At 42.4% G+C, this 26,272-nt stretch overlaps 1 protein-coding gene across 4 annotated transcripts in view; it reads right to left on the bottom strand.

The window, feature by feature from the left end:
- The window catches only part of citb (citron rho-interacting serine/threonine kinase b), a 172,004-nt gene that overhangs the window by 117,085 nt on the left and 28,647 nt on the right, over positions 1-26,272 (bottom strand). For all 4 annotated transcript variants that reach the window (XM_088336922.1, XM_088336918.1, XM_088336923.1 and 1 more), the window contains 12 exons: positions 18,314-18,484; positions 18,126-18,179; positions 16,704-16,757; positions 12,870-13,010; positions 10,806-10,931; positions 10,625-10,720; positions 6,514-6,630; positions 5,450-5,559; positions 5,157-5,331; positions 4,121-4,318; positions 3,964-4,017; positions 1,499-1,696 (listed from right to left, as the gene is read on the bottom strand). In XM_088336922.1, the coding sequence (XP_088193048.1) occupies positions 1,499-1,696; positions 3,964-4,017; positions 4,121-4,318; positions 5,157-5,331; positions 5,450-5,559; positions 6,514-6,630; positions 10,625-10,720; positions 10,806-10,931; positions 12,870-13,010; positions 16,704-16,757; positions 18,126-18,179; positions 18,314-18,484 (1,494 nt within the window). The remainder of the gene's footprint in view (positions 1-1,498; positions 1,697-3,963; positions 4,018-4,120; positions 4,319-5,156; positions 5,332-5,449; positions 5,560-6,513; positions 6,631-10,624; positions 10,721-10,805; positions 10,932-12,869; positions 13,011-16,703; positions 16,758-18,125; positions 18,180-18,313; positions 18,485-26,272) is intronic.

The following is a 26,272-nucleotide window of genomic DNA, read 5'->3' as shown; positions in this document are numbered from 1 at the left end:
TGGCTTGACCTTGATATTTTTCTATTTTAATGAAAAAAAACTCACATTTGATGATGACAGATTTAGAAAGTAATGGAAATAACCTTTTAATGAACCATTGATCCAACAATAATGGATTTCTAAATTATTTCTTTCTACACACGGGAACAATGATATGCAAGTTTGGGCCAGAAATAAACTTTCAAATAGTGACTTTTCAATTTTTTCGTTCACAAAAACTTGGTAAATTCCCATTCCATCCTACTCTCTGGTCTCCCGAAGTCCAAAATCAAGAGTCTTCAGCTGGTACAAAATGCTGCAGCGAGGCTTTTAACTAAGACAAGAAGGTTTGATCACATTTACCCGATTTTAGCTAACCTGCATTGGCTCCCTGTTAGCTTATGATGTGATTTTAAGGTTCTGTTGGTATTATACAAAATCATGCATGGACTTGCTCTTTCATATCTTTCGGATTTAATTTCCCCCTATGTTCCGGTCCGGAGCCTTTGCTCAGAAAATGCTGGTCTACTAGTGATCCCAAGAGCCAAGAAGAAATCCGATAGTGTTTTCCATTGGGAGCCTTGGTGCTGTGGAATGCTCTTCCCCCTGAGATTCGATCTGCAACCTCAGTGGAAATGTTTAAATCTAAGCTTAAAACTCACTTCTATTCTGTAGCATATGAAACCTATATTTTATGTTGACAATATCTGTGTATTATTTGCCCACATGTAGGTTTTAGATCAGGGGATGGTGTCATAATAGTCTGTGGTTTGCAATATTCTGTGGTCTGTGCAGCCCTCTGAGACTCTTTGTGATTAAGGGCGTCACAAATAAACATGACTTGACTTGACTTGATATTTACGTTCGCTGTCTCAAAGCTTTAATTAGAATTAAAACAAAAATAGGTAAGATAAATTACAGTATTCTTACAGAAATGCAAAAGCCGTGGATCCAAAAGGCACTTAATTTTTACACATTATGCTAATACCTTGCTGAGGTCTAAATATAATGGAAGCTAGAGCTCTTGTTGGTGATAGGAAGGAGTGGGGAGGTGTTGTGAAAGGATAGTGGGATTCTGGACGCGTTCATAAGGATGGGCTGGGCACCCGTATGATGCAGCAGGGGTAAACCAGTGAAAGCTGTCGGGCCCTGCTGTTGAACAAAGAGTGTGTTGTGTCACCCTGACCCGAGTGACATGGTCGCTTTCTGGTGTCCCAGTTAATCTGGAGGGACGAAAGCATGACCAATTTAGGTGCCTAACTTGTTTGGGTGTTTGGGCAATTGGGTTGGCCATGGTCCCAAAAATTTTGTGTGTGTTTTTTGCTTTTTTTTCCCCTTTTATTTTCTTTGTTATTGTATGTGTTTCTCTTGCTGTCGGTCACCCCTCTTGAGGGATATGAACCAGGTAATATGCAGACAAGATCCTAATTAATCTCATCAACTGGTTGGTGGGGAAGATTAGTAAACTTTACTAATTGGACTCCGAGAAACCAACACTACAAGACAAGTATGACTTTACCTGTTTTTGGTTGTTAAGGTGCATCTCACGGTCGGCCACCTCTCGACGAAGCTGGTCCACATCCTGGCTCAGCTGCAGTCGGTCCTCTCTCTCGTCGGACGCATCATCCAGTTGCTTGGACAGGTAGAAGTTTTGGCGGTTCAGCTCAGCATTCTCCTGGGTCAGTGAGGTAAGCTGTTCCTCCAGGTCAGTGATCACCTGTAGGATGTGAGGTAGAAAACAGGGAAATTACCAAGAATGTGCTGAGTAGCCACTTGTAACCAGTCCCAAGGTTTAAGAAGGCTTATTGAGCCTAATATTATCCGTTATCATTTCCAAAGGGGCAGCACGGCGGCGCAGTGGTTAGCGCATGTGCGGCACAGTTCTGAGGTCGTGGGAACCTCCTGCGTGGGTTCAAATCCAGCTCCAGACTTCCTGTGCGGAGTTTGTATGTTCTCCCCGTGCTTGCGTGGGTTTCCTCCGGGCACTCCGGTTTCCTCCCACATTCCAAAGACATGCATTTCAGGTGAATTGGCCGGTCCAAATCGTCCCTAGGTGTGACTGAGCGAGTGAGTTGTCTGTCCCAATGTGCCCTGCGACCAACCAGTTCAGGGTGTCCTCTGCCCACTGCCCGATGATTGCTGGGACCCTACTGAGGATAAGCGGTGCAGCTGATGAGATGAGATGAGATCATTTCCAAATTTCACAGGCTAATGGATAATTACTAATGCCTCACTCTGGAGACATTCTAAAAGTCTAATGGGTGTATGCATATCTTCAAGGGGGCGACAGAAGGGCTTAAGAAGCAAATCTATTATGTGCAAAAATGAGTTGTTTTGACTAAGAATATTTTTTCCTCCTAAATGACTGACAGCATATGAATACTACAGTTTGCAGAAGTGGATTTCAGGCGTTGCTGATCAGATGTGTGTGCTCGTGATTCAAACTAGGCCGGATATTAGATAAAAGATCTGACTATGGAATAGTTTTTTGCTTTTGGACTCTAAAACAGTAGCTGGGGTGTTGTTTTTTTCTTCATTTTTTAATTGTGCATTCATCCTTGCACTACCATCCATCCATCCATCCATTATCTGGACCGCTTATCCTCAGTAGGGTCGCGGGGGTGCTGGAGCCAACCGCAGCAGTCTTCGGGCAGTGGGCAGGGGACACCCTGAACTGGTTGCCGGCCAGTCGCAGGGCACACAGGGACAGACAATTTGCTCGCTCATTCGCACCTAAGGGAGCACCTAGGCAAGCACGGGGAGAACATGCAAACTCCACACACGCGCTAACCACTGCGCCGCCGTGCTGCCCCCTTGCACTACCATGACCAGTGTTCCTTCTGAGATGCGCGCGTGCGCAATTGCGCACTGCTCGCACATTCTCAGCGCACAAGAAAATCTCGCCAGCGCACAGAAACGAGGGCTCAAAATTACTAATTAAGAAGCCACTTAAGTCAAAGTTACAGTGCATGAAGGTCAAAATACACGGGTTCCCTTGACGTTGTGTCCTAAATGCGGTATTTTGAAGTCGAGTCGAAGGAAAACGAAGTTGAGTAAAGTTAGTAGAGTTTGTCGGAGAACCGGCTTCTTTGGCTCGGCTCACTAAAAGGAACCGGCTCTTTCGGGTCCTAAACGGCTCTTCGGGTTGTTTTTGCTTCTTTAATCCCAACATTTTTCTTTAAGTCTAAGTCATAATTTTACATAATATTTGGCCATGTTGTGAAATGAGGTTCAAAATACCGCATTTCGGACACAACGTCAGGGGAACCCGTGTATTTTTACCTTCATGCACTGTAACTTTGACTTAAGTCGCTTCTTAATTAGTAACTTTGAGCCCTGATTTTTGTGCGCTGGCTAGATTTTCTTGAGCGCAGAGAATGTGCGAGCAGTGCGCAATTGCGCACGTGCGCAGCTTAGAGGGAACACTGGTTCTAACTCTAAAGTACTTCAAGAGTCGTACCTGTAGGTCCTTTTCGTGACACTGCTTCTCCCACGGTATTCTTAAGCACTTCGTTCTCCTCCAGATTTTTTGATTTTGGTATTTTTTTCTTTTTTGTTCTATTCCCACCTTCTTCTAAGTAATTTTGTGCATAGTTTTACATAATATTTGGTCATGTTGGGATTAAAGAAGCAAAAACAACCTGAATAGCCGGTTAGGACCCGGAATAGCCGGTTCCTTTTAGTGAGCCGAGCCGAAGAAGCCGGCTCTCCACTAACTTTACTCAACTTCGTTCTACTTCGACTCACTGTAACTTTGACTTAAGTCGCTTCTTAATGAGTAATTTCGAGCCCTGATTTTTGTGCGCTGGCTAGATTTCCTTGAGCGCAGAGAATGTGCGAGCAGTGCGCAATTGCGCACGTGCGCAGCTTAGAGGTCTCACTGTTCCTGACAGTGAGACTATCGCAAAACCTGGCATTCGAGCAACTTTTTATATTGACGGCATCCATAGATTCATGGAAAGACCAAAATATGTTGCTGCTTACCGCACAGCTGTCTCTCAAAGCATCATACTTCCTTTGTATCTCATCTCTGTGTGCCTGAGAGATTTGACAAGAGAGAGGGTCATATATCAGCACCTCAGTAACACGATATTGAAAAACACTTCATAATTCGGTTCCTCCCTTTCCGTCCCTGTCTCACTCTGAGCACAGTGATCTCCTCTTCGGCCTCAGCAGTGGTCTCTTCTAGCTCGGTCTTGGCATGCTGCAGTTGACTCTCCAAAGCACGGCGAGTCGCCTGGATGTTGGTGATCTGAGCTTCCCGCTCCTGCAAGGACAGTGTCACCTCTGTCACCTGCCGCTTTATCTCCAGTTTCTGTTCCTCGTGCTCCAGTCCAATCTAGGAAGATAAATGCATATGTTTATGCAGGGCCTATTTATTTATGCAACCACCATCCCATCCAATGTTCCCTCTAAGTTGCATGTGTGTGCTATTGCGCACTACCCAGAGCTTTTCCGCGCACAAGAAAATCTTGCCGGCTCACAAAAATCAGGGCTCGAAATTGCTAATCAAGAAGCGAATTAAGTCAAAGTTACGGTGCACGTAAGTGCAAATACACGGGTTGCCCTGACGGTGTGTCCTAAATGCGGTATTTTGAAGTCAATGTCGAAGTAGAACGAAGTTGAGCAAAGTCAGTAGAGTTTTTCGAGAACCGGCTTCTTCGGCTCGGCTCACTAAAAAGGACCGGCTCTTTCGGGTCCCAAACGGCTCTTCAGGTTGTTTTTGCTTCTTTAATCCCTACACGACCAAATATGATGTAAAATTGTGCACAAAATGACGTAATGGAAGGGGGGAAATAGAACAAAAAAGAGAAAAAAAATACCAAAATGAAAAAGTGGTTAAAACCTGAGAAGAAAAAAAAAGAGAGAAAAAGAGAAAAAAAAGAGCAGGGAAAATTCTGAAAAAGCCAGAAAAAAGAAAGAAACAAATAAATGAAAAAATGTAATAGAGAACAAAAAAGCAAGAAAAAAGTAACAGTTAGGAAAAAATAAACACAATGAGATTTTTTTTAAAATGATTTTTTTAAAAAGGAGAAAAAAACAGGTAAAAAACGACTAAATAAGCCCCCAAAAATGTTAGTATTATGCGACAAAAGATATCAGGAAAAGTGTTAAAAATATTTAACATTCGCTTAATCACGGAAAAAAAATACAGTCAGGAACAATCCAATATGAACCTCTCTGAGCCTTGTTTCCAGTTCCAAAACCCGAGTCTTGTGAGTGTGCTCTTGGTGACTTGTCTTCTCTAGATGCTCCTCAAGTTTGGCATTCTGGGCTTCCAGCTTCCCAGCCTGAGACTCCAAATAGAACTTCTGCTGGCGTAGCTCTGATATCATTTCTTCCTGGGCTTTCCTGCCAGGACCAAACATCACAATAGTTCACTAAAAGTAGATGTCTTTGATTTTTCACCCTCATATTCTGTGAAAATAAAATCCCGAATAGAGATGAAAGACAGGCAATCACAACTTACATATTTTTCTGAGTGTAAATGCTGCTGTTGGCTGCTAGCTTATTGGCCTCGGACAGCTCGGCAATTCTTTGCTCCAAACTGTTCATCTTGGATTCCATTGCATTTATGGTCTACACAAAAAGTATGAATAGAATAGAATAGAATAGAATATACCTTTATTGTCATTGTTACAAAATGGGTTAACATATTGTGACAACGAAATTGGGCATGACACTCCAGTCTCACACATTCACAGTGAGGGGTGAGGTGGGAGGAGTTGAAGGAGAGGGGGGGGTGAGCGAAGCAGTAACTCACCATGACTAAGCATTGTGTCAGGGCCTCCCCCTCCCCTTTACAATAAGAGTGTCTACACCGTGTCCTCAGTTGACATAAGTGAGTTAAGCACCCAAGTCGGTCATGCTTTCGTCCCTCCAAATGAAAACGGGACACGAGAAAGCGGCCATGTCACTCGGGTCAGGGTGACACAACACACTCTTCTGTTCAACAGCAGGGCCCGACAGCTTTCGCTGGTTTACCCCTGCCGCATCATATGCCCATCCCTTAGATCGCGTCCAAACATCCCACTATCCTTTTACAACACCTCTCCACTCATTGCAATCACCAACAAGAGCTCTAGCTTCGACTAGATTTCGATATCTTTCCTGCAGTGCACTCATAACACCATCCATCCACGTCAATCGCGTTCTTCCTCTTAGTCTCCTTTTATTTACTTCTGCTTTCTAGATCCTCTTCAACATCCGCTCCTCATCCATCCTCTCCATGTGTCCAAACCAACCGAGTACTCTCTTATCAACACGCTTGCTCAGTTCCACTACTACTCCAGTTCTGTCTCTCACAATTTCATTTCTTAATCTATCCAATCTTGTCACTCCTAACATACTCCTCAAACACTTCTTAAATCTGCGTTCAGGCTTCAAGTCTCTGCACCATACAACACAGTCGGCACAATCACACTCTCATACAGTCCCCTCTTAACATCCATACTCTTGTTGCTCAAATCCAGGTGATCTAAACAAGAAGTCTATGCCCGGAATAGTGTCAGTTCCGCGCTAGTCAGTACTTACCGCCTTCTGTTCACTGATGATACTGCACTTTTCCCGCACCTCCTCCTCATATTTGCTCTGACTGGACTCCAACATTTCTTTATCGGCCATGTCCGCCTTCATCTGAGACTCTAATACCTAGCAGACATTGCACAAAACAGTTTATTACTTAACAGGACAAATAACGGTGAGAATTTGTGCACCTTCAAAACTATTTGTCATGTCCAGCATGGTCGCCGTGGCGACCGGCTGGCCCCGACCCCTGGGTACCGGCTGGAGCAGATCGTCTAATTTGCGTGTGGGCTTCCTAAGGGTGGGTTGTGGGTATTGCGGGTTGCTGGTTCATTGCATTTTCTGTTCTGTTTTGCTCTGTCCTGTTTTGTTTGATTCGGAGGAAACCTGTGTTTGCACGTTTTGAGTAAAAGCCTGTTTTGTGAGTATTCCTAGTCTGAGTTCCTCTTTGCCTGTAAGCCTGTTTTTGTTTTGCTTTGTCCCTGAGTGTTGGACGACTTACAGTATCTGATCATTAACGCGAATGAGTTCTCCCTTCCTGCCTCCTGCCTCCGATCTAGTCCGACCCCCTGACACTATTAAAATTAGTAATATTTGCATTTTCTATTCAAATGATAACTATATTGATTTGGAAACCTGCATTAATCGTGAATTAATTAACCTAAAAGTATGGATGGATATAAATTATCTTTAAATTTAAATAAAACCAAAGTAATTTTCTTTGGTAATCGCAAGGCAAATCAAAATTTAGAAGTAAAAATAGATGGTGCTGCAATAGACACTGTATCAGAAATTGAGTTTTTAGGAGTCATAATAGACAATAAATTAAGCTGGAAAGCACACATCAAACACATACAAACTCAGGTATCTAAAAGCATTTCAATATTTAATAAAGCCAAATTCATTTTAAACTGTAATGCATTGTATTTATCACTACAGACCCTTTTTATCCTCCAAAAACGAGCAATTTGAACCATACACAGGATAGGATATCGAGATCATACTCATATTTTATTCCTGCAGTCCAAATTATTAAAATTGGACGATTTAGTAATTTTTTTCACTGCACAACTGCTATTTAAGGTCAACAAAAACACAGTGCCAGAAAACATCCAAAAATAATTCATTCGGAAAGAGAGAAGTTATAACTTAAGGGGCTGTCGTAAATTCAAAATCCCAAAGGTGAGAACCACCAGGAAAAGTATGTGTGTGTCTGTGTGTGGAGTCAAACTTTGGAACAATACGAGATCAAACAATGTCCAAATGTTCACCTGTTCAAATCCAGATACTGGCAGAAAAAAGGGATGATACTAGAGATTGGAAATACTGTGTTTACAACTACAGTGGAACCTGGGTTTTCGAACGCCTCTCAGTTCGAACAAATCGGAGTTCGACCCAAAATTTCGAGAAATTCTTGCTTCGCTGTTCGGTCAAAAATTCGGGGTTCGAACGCCGGTAATGCGTACGCTAGAGTGCGATGCTGAGCGGTGTACGGGTGTAGATCGTGTAGATGGCCCCCACCCCTCGTGACCAACTGCTATCACGTGCGCACTTGCCTCTTTTTGCTTTCGCTTTTTATATCGGTGAACGGAGTGTTTTAGCCCCTAACTATGCCCCCAAAGAAGGTCGGTGCAAGCAGTACAGGTGAAAAAAGAAAAGTTGTTCGTACAACTATTGCCTTTAAGAAAGACATAACAGCCAAATTTGAAAGAGGTGTTGCGAGTGTCTGATCTTGCCTGCGCCTTCTGCTGACCACCACAAAGGTAAGAAATCCTATTCATAATTCTTTTCTTTTTCCTTTTTTTTTTTATTTTTCCACGTTCATGTTAGTGTAATCTTTCGTTCGGAAGATTACGATAACCCAAACGTACAATTAGCCTGGGTTAGCTTTATGATCACGTTGAACATTCAGGTAAACATTCAGGGTGTTGGAACGGAGCCCAAAATTCAGGGTGTTGGAACGGAGCCCCCTTTCCAACGAAGCGCCAGCCACTTGTTGTAGAGACAAGTAGTGCTAAATGACTTGTAAACGACCTGATTATTTTATTTTTACACGTTCATGTTAGCGTAATCTTTCGTACGGAAGATTACGATAACGCGAACGTACGATTAGCCTGGGTTAGCTTCATGTTTACGTTCATGGTAAACATTCAGGGTGTTGGAACGGATTAAAACGATTTACATTATTTTTAATGGGAAAATTGATTTCGGTGATTGAACAAATCGGTTCTCCAACAGGGTTCTGGAACGGATTATGGTCGAGAACCGAGGTTCCACTGTATAGTTAACCTTGTTGTTATTGTTACTATTATTATTATATCATAACTGTTATTGTTGCTATTGTTGTTATTATCATTGGTTTCAGAATGATATTTAATGACTAGTAGGATTATAACGTTAATAGATGGGTACAACAATGATTAGGGTATAAAATATCTGCCTATTCTTATTATAATAATTATTGATATCTGACCTATGTAATATGTATATCCGTGAGACGTTTTAATATTGGACACAAGAGGAGCTATCTGTAGAATATTTTTAATAGGGAAGATGAAGGGGTAGGGAAAATAAGCGTCTGCTTCTTACTACCTTTTTTCAAACATGTTACGTAACATTATTTTTGTTGTTGAGTCATTGTTTTTGTCCTGTTTTTATTTTATTATGTTCGAAATAAAGTTTTCATTCATTCATTCATACAGCTTAACTAACGAAAGCAAAACTTGCTTAAATTAGCCCTGCTTTTCAGTCATTAGTTCTTGGGTTGGGTAGGGTTACTTTAACTGGATTACTTTCAATGACTTTTGGATTACTCCAATACCAAATATGCTAATAAAAGACAAAAGAAACTAAATATGAATAAAATGACTCAATTTTGTGCAGGTTTGGGGAGTAAGGGAATGCATGGAACGGCAAAAATGATGTTGGCAAGCTGTTTGGATTTATTTTCATTTCGTTTCTGTCGCATTTTAGGTTAGGTTTTGCCGGAGATCAAAGAGATCAAAGCCAGGAGAGAAAGCTTACCACGTGTTGTGAGTCATCATTTTATTCATATTTAGTTTCTTTTGTCTTTTATTAGCATATTTGGTATTGGAGTATCGTATTTTCCGCACTATAAGGCGCACTTAAAAGTCTTAATTTTTTTCAAAAGCTGACCATGCGCCTTATAATACAGTGCGCCTTATATATGGCTCAATATTAAGTCGCAAGGTCTACCAACTAAGGCAAGCAGCCGCCGACTCGATTTTTCCCCGAACGTGGAGTAGTCCGCGGTGTATGCTGGGATTTATATACCGGCGTTTCATTGGCTAACCAATGTGTCAATCATCATTTGAATCGATCGCTATTGGCTGAAGTTATACGGAGCCTCGGATAGGCTAGAGGGCCAAAACAAACCCTGCAATTGGCCGAAAAAGATGTCTGTGAATAGCAAGCTTGCTAAAGTACGCCATAAAGAAACATGGTTCATTAGTCTGTATTTGTAAATATTTTACTCTCCTGGATTTACTTCACTCACGGTTGTAAGAAGACCATGGTTGCGTATCATTATTGAACGTGAGAACTTAGGTGAGCTATGCGGCTTTATATTTTCCCGGTGTCTTGTTTTAGAACGATCTTGATGTTGCTGTCAGGAGTTGAGTGAATTAAACTCAATTCCAAGTGTTTATTGTCATATGCACAGTAAAGTTGCGAGCGAAAAAGAAAATAGAAACTAAGGAATGGTTGGCATTTCTTGAATCCCAAGACTTTAACCTTCCAAATGATATTTGAAACGATGCATTTGAGTGACATCGTACGGACACCGCATCCGCACGTGTCTATGACACGTATTTTCTTCTTTGCAAGCTTTGGGAATGTTAAGGGGGTAATCAGTTGGACTGAATCATCTGACTGTTTTGTCCACGTTCCCATTGTAGCGCCTTATAATCCGGTGCGCCTTATGTATGGGAAATATAGGACTAAAAACTATTTTTGGGGGGTGCGCCCTATAACCCGGTGCGCCCTATAGTGCGGAAAATACGGTAATCCAAAAGTCATTGAAAGTAATCCAGTTAAAGCAACCCTACCCAACCCTGGATCTTTTTTTAAATTCGAACACTGAGCACACATCTTATCTAACCTTAATCTTATCTTCATAGAGCTTCTCCTTCTGTTTCAAATGGGTTTCCAACCGTTGGGCTGCAGCTTGGGAATCTCGTAGACTTTCTTCAAGCTCCTGCACAAAATAGAAAAATTATCTATTAGACTGCACAGACCATCATAAAGCGCATAACACGGATATATGCAGGAAAGGTGATTACGAGAATTTTTTCTGCCATTTGTTGAATTTGTTGGCCTTTGCTTTGGATTTCGTCCTTCATTTTGGTTTCACGTCGCTCGACAATTTCCAGCCTTTTTACGTGGTTCTCAAGTGTTTTTCTACCGTCCTGTACACAGACACACAAATGCAATCATCAAGAAAAAAGAAGAAGAAAATAAAAGAAACTTGGGCAGATTTTCATATACAGTGGAACCTCGGTTTTCGAAGGCCTCTCAGTTCGAACACATCGGAGTCCGACCAAAAATTTCCAGAAATTCTTGCTTCGCTGTCTGGTCAAAAAATCGGAGTTCGAACGCCGGTAATGCGTGAGTGCGTACGCTAGGGTGCCATGCTGAGCGGCGTACGGGTGTTTTAGCCCCTTATTATGCCTCCGAAAAAAGTCAGTGCAAGCAGCAAAGTTGCTACGGGTGAAAAAGGAAAAGTAGTGCGTACAACTATTGCATTTAAGAAAGAAATAATAGCAAAATATGAAAGAGGTGTGCAAGTGTCTGATCTTGCTAGGGAATACCCCACTGTCCACCTGCGCCTTCTGCTGACCACCACAAAGGTGAGAAATCCTAGTCATAATTCTTTTCTTTATCCTTTTTTAAATTTTTACACGTTCATGTTAGCGGAAGATTACGATAACGCAAACGTAAGATTAGCCTGGGTTAGCTTCACGCTTACGTTAAACATTCCAGGTAAACATTCAGGATGTTGGAACGGAGCTCCCTTTCCAATGAACCGCTCACCACTTGTTGTGGAGACCCGGGTGCTAAATGACTTGTAAACGACCTGATTTTTTTAGTTTTACACCTTCATGTTAGCGGAATCTTTCGTACGGAAGATGACAATAACGCGAACGTACGATTAGCCTGGGTTAGCTTTATGATTACGTTAACCATTCAAGGTAAACATTCAGGGTGTTGGAACGGATTAAAACGATTTACCTTATTTGTAATGGGAAAAATGATTTCGGTGATCGAACAAATCGGTTTTCGAACAGGGTTCTGGAACGGATTATGGTCGAGAACCGAGGTTCCACTGTATGTTCTCACCAAAAATTTTTATAAGAACCAGTTGCAAACATATTGGTAAAAATGACTGATTGCCGATCATCTCAAACAAGACACTTTTAATGAACCAGACTTTTTTGTTTTAATCCAGTCATGAAAAGTAATCAGACTTCATAGAAATCATTTTTAAAATAGTCATTACAAATAAAGGTCAATACCAAAATGTATGCTACAGGCAAGGTTGGGTAGGTTACTTTACTGGATTAACTGGATTACTTTCAATTACTTTTGGATTACTCCAATACCAAATATGCTAATAAAAGACAAAAAAAAAACTAAATATGTGTCACTGGACCAGACCAGAACGGAGGCAGGAGGCAGGAAGGGTGAACTCATTCGCGTTAACGATCAAATACTTTTATTAAGGAAATAAAAGTCGTCCAACACTCAGGGACAAAACAAAACAAAAACAGGCTTGCAGGCAAACAGGAACTAAGACTAGGGATACTCACAAAACAGGTTTTTACTCAAAACGTGCAAACACAGGTTTCCTCCAAATCAAACAAAACAGGACAGAGCAAAACAGAACAGAAAACGCAATGAACCAACAACCGGCAAAACCCACAACCCTCCCTTAAAAAGCACACGCGCAGATTAGATGATCTACTACAGCCGGTGCCCAAGGGGCGGGGCCAGCTGGTCGCCACGGCGACCATGCTGGACATGACAATATGAATAGAATGATGACTCACAACTCGTGGTAAGCTTTCTCTCCTGGCTTTGATCTCTTTGATCTCCGGCAAAACGAACATCAAATGCGACAGAAACAAAATGAAAATAAATCCAAACAGCTTGCAAACATCATTTTTGCCCTTCCATGTATTCCGTTACTCCCCAAGCCTGCACAAAATTGAGTCATTTTATTCATATTTAGTTTCTTTTGTCTTTTGTTAGCATATTTGGTATTGGAGTAATCCAAAAGTAATTGAAAGTATTCCAGTTAAAGTAACCCTACCCAACCCTGGCTACAGGTTTGTTTGTATACGGACCTCGGTCTCACGGAGTCGTCTTCGCAGACTGTCACTGGAGTCCTCTTTGTTCTGTAGCCTCTCGAGATCTCTCTCCATACGCTCTTTGGCTAACTTCATGGTGTGAAGATGGTCTGTTGCTTCAGAACTGGACTTTAGTGCCTAAAGATTTTCAAAGCCAATTAATAAAGTCACTGAAAAACAATTGTAGCCCAAAAAAAAGATAATTTCGCCATTTCTGCATGGCGTGCTTCTGAACTGCCAATATTGGACATACAGTGGAACCGGTAGTTCGCGGTTCCACTTTCGCGGGTTCAGAGCTTCGCGGCTCTGAAAAATTTACCTTACCTTCTCAATAAAAGCATTTATTGCCTTGAGCAAGCGCAAACTTATGTCAACTGAGGACACGGTGTAGACACTCTTATTGTAAAGGGGAGGGGGAGGCCCTAACACAATGCTTAGTCATGGTGAGTTACCGCTTCGCTCACCCCACCCCTCCTTCAACTCCTCCCACCTCACCCCCTTCTTCTGTGGCGCTGTTTATCATGGAGGAACTCTGCGACTCGACGTAAGTATATTCTCTTCTGTCACATTTCATCTCAAGTTCGAATTAATTATACCAAAAGCGAGCGGTTGTTTGTACTACCTAAACACGGCTAATTGTGTGTGGTTTCGTGTATTTGTTGTAAAAGCCGTTCGATGCCGCTAGCTAAAGTATGTTGTTATTGTCAGAAGGTAGCTCTTTCACTTTCATTAAAATGAACACAGAGCATTTTTTTAACTGTTGTTTCCCAACAAGCTTCACAAACACTCTTCAAATATCACATTTTCACTGTTGTTATTTTTAATATGTAACCGGTAGTGTTAACAAGCGAAATAAACTGCGATGGCTGCATGTGGTTGAGAGCGGTTAATACAATCATACTGAATGGTTCGTAGTGGTTTCTCTGTGTCTTTTAACCTCTTTTACTCTAACTTCCTTTTTTCCTTTTCTCTCTTTTCTCTTGCTCTCTTCCTAACCTTCGCGCTTTCTTTTCTCTTTTCTCTCCTTCTGTCTTTCTATTTCTCTTTGGATTTCTTTCTTCCTCTCCCTTTCTTTTCCACCTCTCTCACGACTTTTTATCTTTTGTTTCTCACGCTCTCTCCCTCTCTCTCTTTTTCTTTCTTTGTCTCGCCCGTTCTCCTTTTCCCTCCCTTTTTCTCTTATTTCTATATCTCTTTTTATTTCTCTTTAATCTACTCGTCCGGCCCCCGACAGAATGTTTGTTCTATGGTGTGGCCCCCGGGTTAAAACGAGTTTGACACCCCTGGTCTAGGCTCTGCTTCCATCTCAAATAAATAAAATGGGGGAAAATACAGAAATGCTAAAATATCTATAAACATAAATTGTAACTGAGTCCTAAGATGAAAACAGAATGATTTCAAATATAGTAGAGTAAAAACTCCTCACACCCCGATAGTATAGCTGTCAACCAGACATTCTGTTACTATCTTTTTCATGTTGATGATGTCTGTGAACTGCCTGTTCATTCTCCTCATGCCGAGAATTTTGTTTTTTTCTTTGCCCTCATGTAGGTTTTAGATCAGAGGATGGTGTCATAGTAAATAATACAGTTAAAACCAACTCCACATTAATTATTGCAACGAGGTCAGACAATACTGTATTTAAGATCAGTGTAAGTGGATGGTAAAGTTAATGTAAAACAGATATAGTTGTTTTAGTTTATCTGTCACATATATCTATAAATCCTAAAGTATATCAAGCCACTATCATCAAGTAAAGTGACACAAGTTGTCATGATTACCGATTGGAATTACCTGTGCCTGCTCATTTGATTGGCTCCCTGTCCCTTTCTAAACCCAGTCCTGTCAATGCCCTGTTGTCAGTCCGTCTGGGAACCTCAGTGTATACTAGCCTTTTTCGACCCTGACTCCCACCTGTCCCGTTTCTGCTCCCGTCTGTCTCCGGCTACCACCTGTTTTGATCCCGACCACGTCTGCTCTCCCGTCCCGGCTTACGGCCCATTTTTGATCCCGACTATGTCTACTCTCCCGTCCTGGCTTACGACTCGTTTCCAACCCTGACCACGCTTTGCTCCGTCTGCGAACCTCAGTGAATACTAGGCAAGCCTTTTTCGACCCTGACTCCGACTTGTCCCGTTTGTGCTGCCGTCTCTCTCCGGCTACCACCTGTTTTGATCCTGACCACGTCTGCTCTCCCGTCCCGGCTTACGACCTGTTTTGATCCTGACTACGTATGCTCTCCCGTCCTGGCTTACGACTCGTTTCCGATCCTGACCACGCTTTGCTCCGTCTGCAAACCTCCTTTTTCGACCCTGACACCCACCTGTCCCGTTTTTGCGCCCGTCTGTCTCCGGCTACGACCTGTTTTGATCCTGACCACGTCTGCGCTTCCGTCCCGGCTTACGACCTGTTTTAATCCTGTTGTCAGTCAGTCTGCGAACCTCAGTGTATACTAGGCAAGCCTTTTTCGACCCTGACTCCCACTTGTCCCGTTTGTGCTGCCGTCTGTCTCCGGCTACCACCTGTTTTGATCCTGACCACGTCTGCTCTCCCGTCCCGGCTTACGACCTGTTTTGATCCTGACTACGTATGCTCTCCCGTCCTGGCTTACGACTCGTTTCCGATCCTGACCACGCTTTGCTCCGTCTGCAAACCTCCTTTTTCGACCCTGACTCCCACTTGTCCCGTTTTTGCTCCCGTCTGTCTCCGGCTACGACCTGTTTTGATCCTGACCACGTCTGCTCTCCCGTCCCGGCTTACGACCTGTTTTGATCCTGTTGTCTGTCTGTCTGCGAACCTCAGTGTATACTAGGCAAGCCTTTTTCGACCCTGACTCCCACCTGTCCCGTTCTTGCTCCCGTCTGTCTCCGGCTACGACCTGTTTTGATCCTGACCACGTCTGCTCTCCCGTCCCGGCTTACGACCTGTTTTGATCCTGTTGTCTGTCCGTCTGCAAACCTCAGTGTATACTAGGCAAGCCTTTTTCGACCCTGACTCCCACCTGTCCCGTTTTTGCTCCCGACTGTCTCCGGCTACGACCTGTTTTGATCCTGACCACGTCTGCTCTCCCGTCCCGGCTCACGACCCGTTTTGATCCGGTTGTCAGTCCGTCTGCAAACCTCAGTGTATACTAGGCAAGCCTTTTTCGACCCTGACTCCCACCTGTCCCGTTTTTGCTCCCGTCTGTCTACGACCTGTTTTGATCCTGACCACGTCTGCGCTTCCGTCCCGGCTTACAACCTGTTTTAATCCTGTTGTCAGTCAGTCTGCGAACCTCAGTGTATACTAGGCAAGCCTTTTTCGACCCTGACTCCCACCTGTCCCGTTTTGATCCCGACTACGTCTATTCCCTCGTTCTGGCTTACAACTCATTTCCAACCCCGACCACGTCTTGCTCTCTCAGTCCCGGCTACCAACCAGTTGCCATCGCTCGCTACGGAAGATCCACTTAGTGTTCGGATCACAATCCGAGTACGAGAGCGACTTGCTTCCCGCGCCCAGCAAACACCAGATTGTGGGCGCAGCTCTTCCTCTTTCTTTCAATAAAATTGTGAGAAAATGTTACGCAAGTGGGTTCTGTCTCTGTTCCGGTCTTGACACAAGTAGGCAAAAAGCTGATCTCAGTTGACTTTGAAAAGGGACATTCCTGAATAAATGTCTTTCACTAATGAAGGGAACATTTTGATTTCAAAAATGTACAAAATCAACCTTATTAGATGTGCAATTACATGATATAAATATGTTTTTTTTTTTTTGAATGGTAATGGTAAGACGAGCGCTCTACCTCCTGAGCAAATGCCGCCTTATTTTTCCCAAAAGAAGGTGTTTTACCTTGGCGAGTTTCTCCTGAAGCTCATGAAGCTTTGCCTGCTGCTCCGAGTTCGTCTAAAAGCAAAATCACAGTTTGCAAGATGACCTAACTTCTGATACTATAATCTCGTAAACAGGGATGGGTAGGGTTACTTTAACTTGATTACTTTCAATTACTTTTGGATTACTCCAATACCAAATATGCTAATAAAAGACAAAAGAAACTAAATATGAATAAAATGACTACATTTTTTGCAGGCTTGGGGAGTAACGGAATACATGGAACGGCAAAAATGATGTTTGGATTTATTTTCATTTTGTTTCTGTCGCATTTGATTTTCGTTTTGCCGGAGATCAAAGAGATCAAAGCCAGGAGAGAAAGCTTACCACGTGTTGTGAGTCATCATTTTATTCATATTTAGTTTCTTTTGTCTTTTATTAGCATATTTGGTATTGGAGTAATCCAAAAGTAATTGAATGTAATCGAGTTAAAGTAACCCTACCCAACCCTGATTATTAAGCATGTTTACGAGCAGAGTTTGGTTGGGTTACTTTAAATGGATTACTTTCAATGACTTTTGGATTATTCCAATACCAAATATGCTAATAAAAGACAAAAGAAACTAAATATGAATCAAATGATGACTCACAACACGTGGTAAGCTTTCTCTCCTGGCTTTGATCTCTTTGATCTCCGGGAAAACGAACATCAAATGCGACAGAAACAAAATGAAAATAAATCCAAACAGCTTGCCAACTGTCTGTCCGTCCGTCCGTCCGTCCGTCCGTCTGTCTATCTATCTAACATCATTTTTGCCGTTCCATGTATTCCGTTACTCCCCAAGCCTGCACAAAATTGAGTCATTTTATTCATATTTAGTTTCTTTTGTATTTTATTAGCATATTTGGTATTGGAGTAATCCAAAAGTAATGGAAAGTAATCCAGTTAAAGTAACCCTACCCAACCCTGGTGCTTTATCAGGTATGCCTTATGTGTGTGTAACTGAGACTGCGCACATCAGTATGGTGTGCCGTTGTTTTAAAAATACAGTTGAGACAAAAACGTTAAGTAAGCATCGTCTCTTATAGGGTTGCGTAGGGTTACTTTAAATTACTTTTGGATTACCCCAAAACCAAATATGCTAATAAAAGACAAAATAAACTAAATATGACGGAGTAACAGAATACATGGAACGGCAAAAATGATGTTGGCAAGCTGTTTGGATTGATTTTCATTTTGTTTCTGTCGCATTTATGTTAGTTTTGCCGGAGATCAAAGAGATCAAAGCCAGGAGAGAAAGCTTACCACGTGTTGTGAGTCATCATTTGATTCATATTGAGTTTCTTTTGTCTTTTATTAGCATATTTGCTATTGGAGTCATCCAAAAGTCATTGAAAGTAATCCAGTTAAAGTAAACCTACCCAACTCTGTTAATAATGTACCTTTTCAAGCTTCGTGATGTGATCATCTGCCTCTGCTTTTCCTTGTTCTTTGGCCTACAAAAAAAGAAAGTGAGCTTCACTTCAAATAATGACGACCACGCAGAAGAAAAAAATAATGGAAGTCATTACAGTGTTCTTTTCCGAACTCTACAGAAAGAAATTTGAGGTCCAAATTGAAAAGGAAACACCTTCTGCAAGCGATGCTGATAGTCTCCAGCCTTCCTCTTCAATTCTTCGCTGCTCTGACGCGATTCCTTCAACTCTGCTTCGTACAGGTCGCTACGACGACGAGCGGCCGAGAGGTCCTCTTCGAGTTGTCGGATAGAAACTCGCATCTCCTCCAACTGGGCATGATATTCCTGGAGAGAGAACAAAATCAACCGGTGGTGTAAAAGTATAAAATGTAGACGTGTAAGACGGGGGTCGGGAACATATGGCTCTTTTCATGACATCATTATAACATCATAGGCGCCGCCGCGAGTGGCAGCCTTTCCAGCAGCTCTGTGTTACTTCGCCCTTTTTGTGATTTATTGTTTTAAGTGTCTGCTTCTATCTTCTGTGTTTTTCGTCCTGTTTTACAACTACACTTTGGATTACTTTCCATCCTATGGTTATGGGTTTTAACGCACAAAAATGCGTTTATTCAAGGAATCAACTCCTGCCCTGAAGAATTCTAGTGCCGGTGTGATGAGGGGGCCTATCTTGGCTGCATAACCGAAGCTAGCTAAGCAGCTAGCGGCATTATAAGCCTTCGGTACCGTCCGTAATCATGGTAAATGTGAACTCTCTACCAAATAAGACCGACAAACTGGCTGTGCTGTTGAAAAACATCAAAGCGTACAGGGAGTGCAGTTTGCGGTGTTTTACGGAAACGTGGCTCACGTCTAGCATCCCGGACGCTAACTACCAGGAGCTACCCGGTTTCAGCGCTGTTAGGGACAGAGACACAAAGTCTGCGGGAAGCGGGGAGGAGGCGGACTCGCTATCGACGTGAACACGAGGTGGTGTAACCCTGGGCATAAAGATTTCCATCTGCTGCAGGGACGTCGAACTTTTGGACTAGTGTGTGACGTCATCCACTCTGCTGTTGCTAACTCCAACACGGCACCCAGAGGCCATCCTTTTAATCTGTTAATAAACAACAACAAAATACTGCTGGAAGTGTGAATTTCCCTACAGGGATGAATAAAGTGTCTATCTATCTATCTAACTATCTATGACTACATCTGTTTCAGTGATAGAACAGAGCTTGCCTAATTATTCACTGTTGACACATGCAATGCCGATTTAAGCATGTGCTAAGCCGGGACGACACAGAATGTGCAGTGGGTTCGGTCCAGTATCTATGAGGCTAAGTCCCAACTACAGTTTAAGTCAAGGTTTCACACCAACAGACCCCGTTTTGGCTGTACATCGCTTCATCCCACAAGTCCCCAAACACAAGCTGGGTAACCATCCACCAGTGGCAGGCACAAGTCCCCAAACACAAGCCCGGAAACCACCCACTAAAGGCGGCCACAAGTCGCAAAACACAAGCCCGGAATAAGGACCACAAGTCCCCAAACACAAGTCTGGTTTTCGGCCACAGGTGGCAGCCACAAGTCCCCGAACACAAGCCGAGAAAACATCCACTAGTGGCATCCACAAGACCCAGCTGCACCGCAAAACAGGGTTAGGGTTAGGTTTAGGGGGTTAGAGTTAGGCCGAGTTAGCCCGGTTAGGGTTAGGGGTTAGGGTTAGGCTGGGTTAGCACGGTCAGGGTTGGGGGGGTTAGAGTTAGGGTTAGGGGGTTAAGGTTAGCATTAGGCCGGTTGGGCTTAGAGGGTTACTGTTAGGGTTAGCTTTGTTAGGTTAGTTTGCTGTTAAAAGTGTCAATTAAAAATGTTCAAACTAAAAAACTACTGTTAGAGTTAGGGTTAGGCCGGATTAGCCCAGTTAGGGTTAGGGGGTTAGGGTTAGGGTTAGGCTGGTTAGCCCGGTTAGGGGGTTAGGGTCAGGCCGGGTTAGCCCAGCTAGGGTTAGTGTTAGGGGGTTAGGGTTAGGCCGGTTAGGGTTAGGCTGGTTAGGGTTAGGGTTGGGGTTAGGGTTAGAGTTAGGCTGGGTTAGCCCGGTTAGGGTTGGGGGGGGTTAGAATTAGGGTTAGGGGGTTAAGGTTAGCGTTAGGCCGGGTTAGCCCGGTTAGGGTCAGGGGGTTAGGGTTACTGTTAGGGTTATCTCGGTTAGGTTAGTTTGCTGTTAAAAGTGTCAATAAAAAATGTTCAAACTAAAAAACTACTGTTAGGGTTAGGCCGGGTTAGCCCGGTTAGGGTTAGGGTTAGGGGGTTAGGGTTAGGGGGTTAGGGTTAGGGGCTTAGGGTTAGGGGCTTAGGGTTAGGCCGGGTAGGGTTAGACTGGTTAGGGTTAGGGTTAGGCCGGGTTAGGCTGGTTAGGGTTAGGCTAAAGCATCCTTTACATGGAAGCTCATTAAACAATCTATGTTCGCTAATGAGACACCTTATAATGAAAAACCTACAGAACAAACCGTAAACACACAAAAACTCCCACAAAGCACCCAGAGCAATTTCATCGGGTGAGCGGTAGGAATTGGTGCACTTCTTCTCCCCCTTTCCCAGCACCATCTGCATCAAAGGTAAACACATTGGTATCCTCGTTTGCATTATTTTGTGACATTCTTACAAGAGAACTTTGCTCGCATCTTGTTTCGAAAACATGATTTAGGACGAAAGGACAACATGAGTCTTAACACTCTTAACTGCAGGACTGAGACAAATTTTAAGTGGTATATCTATATTGTATCTTTGTTTCACTCAAGGCCAACACATAAATCTTCCTTTTAGTCATCATCCTTCCAATCTCCTCTTTCTTCCACTCACTCGCTTTACTTCCACATCCTCTCACATTTAGTGACCCTATAACGAGGGTTTGCGAGACCATTCGGTCCCTCGCGCCCCTTTCTTTGCCTTGCTGTCTGTTAGGGAGTAGAGATAGAGAGGAGAGGGTCCCCAGTCCCCTCGCTACCTCCACAGTGGGAGAATTCTCACACCTCCCAGGGGAGAGGGGTCCTCACCACAGGATTCAATGTATGATGCAGCAGGGGTAAACCAGCGAAAGCTGTTGAACAGAAGAGTGTGTTGTGTCACCCTGACCCGGGTTACACGGCCGCTTTCTTGTGTCCCGTTTCATCTAGAGGGACGAAAGCATGACCTACTTGGTTTAAAAAATGTTTTCGACCCCTGATATAAAGAAAAAAGAGCAATGCCCGAATATCATGTAATACATACAATGGAAAAACGGGGTTACGCTTTCTCTCAGTGTTTTTTGACCTAAATCCAAATAGGAAGAAAAGTCCTTGCTAGATGCGCTGCATCATTCATGCCAGCAGATACATACATAAGTGATGATGCGACGAAGGCTCAAACTGGAGCTTATGAAATGTTTAAATTAAAAGTTTTTCCCGGGCAATTTGGCAGAAAGTACGCAGTAAATATGGAGCGCCATAGCCACTTAATTCAAATGTCTTTCAAAAAGTGATTGGTCACGGCCTTGTTCTAATTATGAGTACAGAACATCCGCCTGATCGGGTTACATGGCACAACCACTAATAAAAAGTAGCATCCCTTGACTGTGAGACTCAAAACGGAGTCGGGAAAATGAAGTTGGCAGCCGCCGATGGTAAAAATGCTAATGTCGCTACACTTAAGGAAACAAATATTAATACAGGAATATATAATTGGACTGAGTTTGTGCGGGTGCTTGAAAATGCCTTGAAATGTCGTGTTTTCAAGGTTTGAAATGAATTTTAGGTGAAGTGCTTGTAAATGTTTGAAATTGTAGCCATGTTTCTTAGGTTAAGTGTTGGAATTGGGTTAGGATCTGTTGTGGAGCTTCCAACACAGCTGACTCTGTATTATTTTTATTTTATTTTATTTTTTGGTTGTTTTTGTTCATCTGTGTGGGAGATTAACTCCCAAGTGGAGAATTGTTGTGGATTGACTGTAAGTCAGCTTCGAGCTGACAACAGACATCTGGCAGGATGTTATGAAACAATGTTGATACAAGAAATCACAAGTTGCTGACTAAGCGAGTTGATTCCGAGAAAAAACACTTTGGAATCCGAGAAAAACATCATGTGATCACGAGAACACAGTATAAAAACCCCAGCGTCTCCTGGACGAATTTGAACGTGGATGAATGATGCTGAGGAAAGAGAGTTCCCTCTCTGCCATATTTCATCTCTGCGTATATTTTGGGGCGACACCCAACGACGTCCTCTCCAAAAGATCTAGGGCAGGGGCTGGCAACCTCTTTGACCCTCAATAAAAATTAGTACATGCAAAATAAAAAGCAAAAGATCAGCAGTCTCTACTGATGATTGAATGGACTCTGCTTTGGAGCCATCAATATCATTAAAAAGAATTCAAATTCAGCTTATTTACCTACTTTTTATTCTTTCCTTCTTGTCCTACGTATTGAACTTGATTTTTACCCCAAAACCCTTTTTGTGTTTGTAAACATGTTATGATTACCGATGTGCCTCAGCTGTGCCCGCTCCTTTGGCGCCAACTGCCTTGCGTTCTGATTGGCTCCCGATCAGTATTTGTACCCAGTCCAGTCTGTCCCCTTTTGTCAGTCCGTCTGCAAACCTCAGTTAACACTAGGCAAGCCTTTTTCGACCCTGACTCCCACCTGTCCTGTTTTTTGCTCCCGTCTGTCCCCGGCTTCGACCCGTTTTTTAATCCTGACCACGTCTGCTCTCCTGTCCCGGTTTTCGACCTATTTGTCCCCGACTACGTCTTCTCTCCAATTTTGGCTTCCGACCCGAGCACGTTTTTGCTCTCCTGTCCCGGCTACCGACCCGTTTTTCCGTCCCCGACACCGCCATCGTTCGCCGCGGAAAATCCACTTCCACGTTCGGGGCACAATCGGAGTATCAGAGCGACCTGAATCCAGCGTCCAGCGAACACCGGATCGTGGGCGCAGCCCTTTCTTTTTCTTCCAATAAAACTTGTGAGAAACGCAAGTGGGTCCTGTCTCCGTTCTGGTCCCGACAAAACAAGTGTGACGTAGCATTGTTGAGAGTCCTTGAAAAGTGCTTGAATTTGGTCATGAAAAAGGTGGACGAACCCTGAATTAGAGTATTGTTGTTTAATCATAACTAGTAGTTTTGTCAGGACCAGAACAGAAACAGGACACACTTGCGTAACGTTTACCACAAGTTTTATTGAAGGAACGAGGAAGGGCTGCGCCCACGATTCGGTGTTCACTCTCGTACTCGGCTTGTGATCCGAACACGGAAGTGGATCTTCCGTGGCGAGCGATGGCGGTGTCGGGGACGGGGAAAAACGGGTCGGTAACCGGGAAAGAGAGCAAAAAAAGTGGTCGGGGTCAGAAGCGAGTCATAAGCAGAACGGGAGAGCAGACATGATCGGGGTCGGAAACGAGTCGTAAGCCAAGACGGGAGAGCAGACGTGATCGGGATCAAAACGGGTAGCAAAACGGCACAGGCGGGAGTCAGGGTCGAAAAAGGCTTGCCTTGTATACACGGAGATTCGCAGACGGACTGACAACAGGGGATTGACAGGACTGGGTTCAAATACTGACAGGGAACCAATCAGAACACGCGGCAGTTGGTGCCAAATGAGCGGGCAGAGTTGAGTCACATCAGTAATTATGACAAGTTTGTGTAACAAAGAGGTCCAAAAATCAGCCAAGAATGAAAGTAATGGTTTTGCTAAGTAGTATGGGTTATTTTTAAACCACAGATCCATTCTCTCTGTTTACTATTTTGTTGTTCCAGTCTTGAATGGCATCTGCGAGAAATGCAAAACAGTACCGTCAAATGACAAGCGTGGGAGACTGATGCTTTTCACGTTGAAATGCTGAATTTTGGCTGGTGTGAAGTTTCAGTCTTAAAAGGGTACACGGAGGAATGGAGCACTCACATTCCTTCACAAATTCACAAAAGAATAATCCTTTTTTTTTTTATATATTTTCACAATTTTATGATTGAAGAGAAAATTAGCATCGCCCAGAACCAATGTTCCCTGTAATTTTCCTTACGGGTCTGAGCGTTCACACAAGGTCGGTGAGCAACGCTTGAAACAACAGTGAGCAACCATAATCCCAAGTGTGGCAACTGAGTCATTATAAAACATGTCCAAAACATCAAGTTATATTTTGCTGAGTTTCCGGCAATGCAAAATGATTTTTCTCTTTTGAATGAATTGACTCGTGTACTATTGCAAAGGTTGTACGGCCTACAAACGTCGTTTATTCTTACAATTCTTTCACAAGATATCCATTTCTTTTTATTTCCTGATATATTTTGTCGCAGAATATTAACATTTTTGGGGGCTTATTTACCGTAGTCGGTTGTAAGATACAGAACTGTACTTAATAAAAATAATTTGTGGAAGTACAATGTTGGCAACAAAAATCACTTGATATAATTGGAAATTATTTGAATGCAACACAAAAATTTTCTTCTTTTCTCCGTGTTTTTTTTTTTACTTTTTTGTTACTTTTTTCTTTTTGTTCTCTATTTACTTTTTTCCTACATTTTTTCCTTTTCTTTTTTCTGGATTTTTTTCTAAATTTTTCCTTCTTTTTTCTTTTCCTTTTGTTTCTTCAGCTTTTCACTCCTTTTTCGTTTTGGTATTTTTTTCTTTTTTGTTCTATTCCCTCCTTTAAGTCATGTTGTGCATAATTTTACATCATATTTGGTCATGTTGGGATGAAAGAAGCAAAAACAACCCGAAGAGACGTTTAGGACCCGAAAGAGCCGGTTCCTTTGAGTGAGCCGAACCGAAGAAGCCGGTTCTCGACAAACTCTACTAACTTTACTCAACTTCGTTCTACTTCAACTCGACTTCAAAATACAGCATTTAGGACACAACGTCGGGGGAACCCGTGTATTTCTACCTTCATGCACTGTAACTTTGACTTAAGTGGCTTCTTAATGAGTAATTTGGAGCCCTGATTTTTGTGCGCCGGCTAGATTTTCTTGAGCGCAGAGAATGTGCGACCAGTGCGCAATTGCGCACGCGTGCAGCTTAGAGGGAACACTGCCCAGAACCTAGATTTGGAAGTGCAAGTTGACTCAGTGACAGAAACTAGTCAGATTTATGGCTTTAAATCACAATCCATGTTGAGGATCTTCTCTTTGGGGCATATTATGTGGAAAAGTGATTTATTTCAGATAACACTTAGGAACACTTTAAAATTAAGTCCCATTGTGGAATATAACTGAAAAGCAAGACAAATACGGGTCAAATCAGCTTGATTTTATGCCTATGGCCCTTTAAAACAACTTTATGAATTGAATAAAAAAGTAATAGCTATAGTTTATGCAGGTCCAAAAGTACCAGAGAAATAGAGAATGCATGTATTTTTTCCTTCTACAGTGAACGTCCAAGCGACTTCATTTTTGAACTTTTTTTAATAATTCATGTCGAGCAACTCAGTGTCTCACAACAAAATGTTCAATAACAATATATATGATATAAGGAAACACATGTACAATATAACATGTTAAACTACATAAATAAACATGTTTGGAATAAAATATTTTTTTTGTATTTTGTAAGGGAAAATACGACAGTTTGTAAGGGCATGGAGTACACTAAATTTTGGGGAGCCATAGATCTCTGTTGGGACCCATAGATTTTTGACCCATCATTTTTCAGAGGTAAAATGAACACTGCCTTATTTTTCCTTCCCAGGGAGAAATTGGGTGCCCGGGTTTAAAGGTGGGTGGCCTTTGAATTTTACCATCAAATGGTTCCTTCCGGATATATCTTGCACACCACCAGAATAATCTGAATTATATTACTAAATTTAGTATGAAACTTAAGCAAGTGAGTGAGTTTTTAGTCGCCATAATGACCTAGGAAATATGAAATTGTTATGAATGTAATGGCCATTGAAAATGAATATGTCGGGAAAAAACAGCTCATTTAATATATATATATATATATATATATATATATATATATATATATATATATATATATATATATATATATATATATATATATATTTATTTATTCAAATTAAAATAATCTATTATTTTAATTAATTAAAATAATCTATTACGAAAGTATTTAGTATTTCATCCACCCTAACACTATACATGTTTTCAACTCAAT

The sequence above is a fragment of the Urocampus carinirostris genome, chromosome 5 (assembly GCF_059441175.1).
Source record: "Urocampus carinirostris isolate Australia breed hairy pipefish chromosome 5, RoL_Ucar_1.0, whole genome shotgun sequence".
NCBI classification, from domain to species: Eukaryota; Metazoa; Chordata; class Actinopteri; order Syngnathiformes; family Syngnathidae; genus Urocampus; species Urocampus carinirostris.
This window is presented reverse-complemented; position numbering and strand designations above follow the sequence as displayed.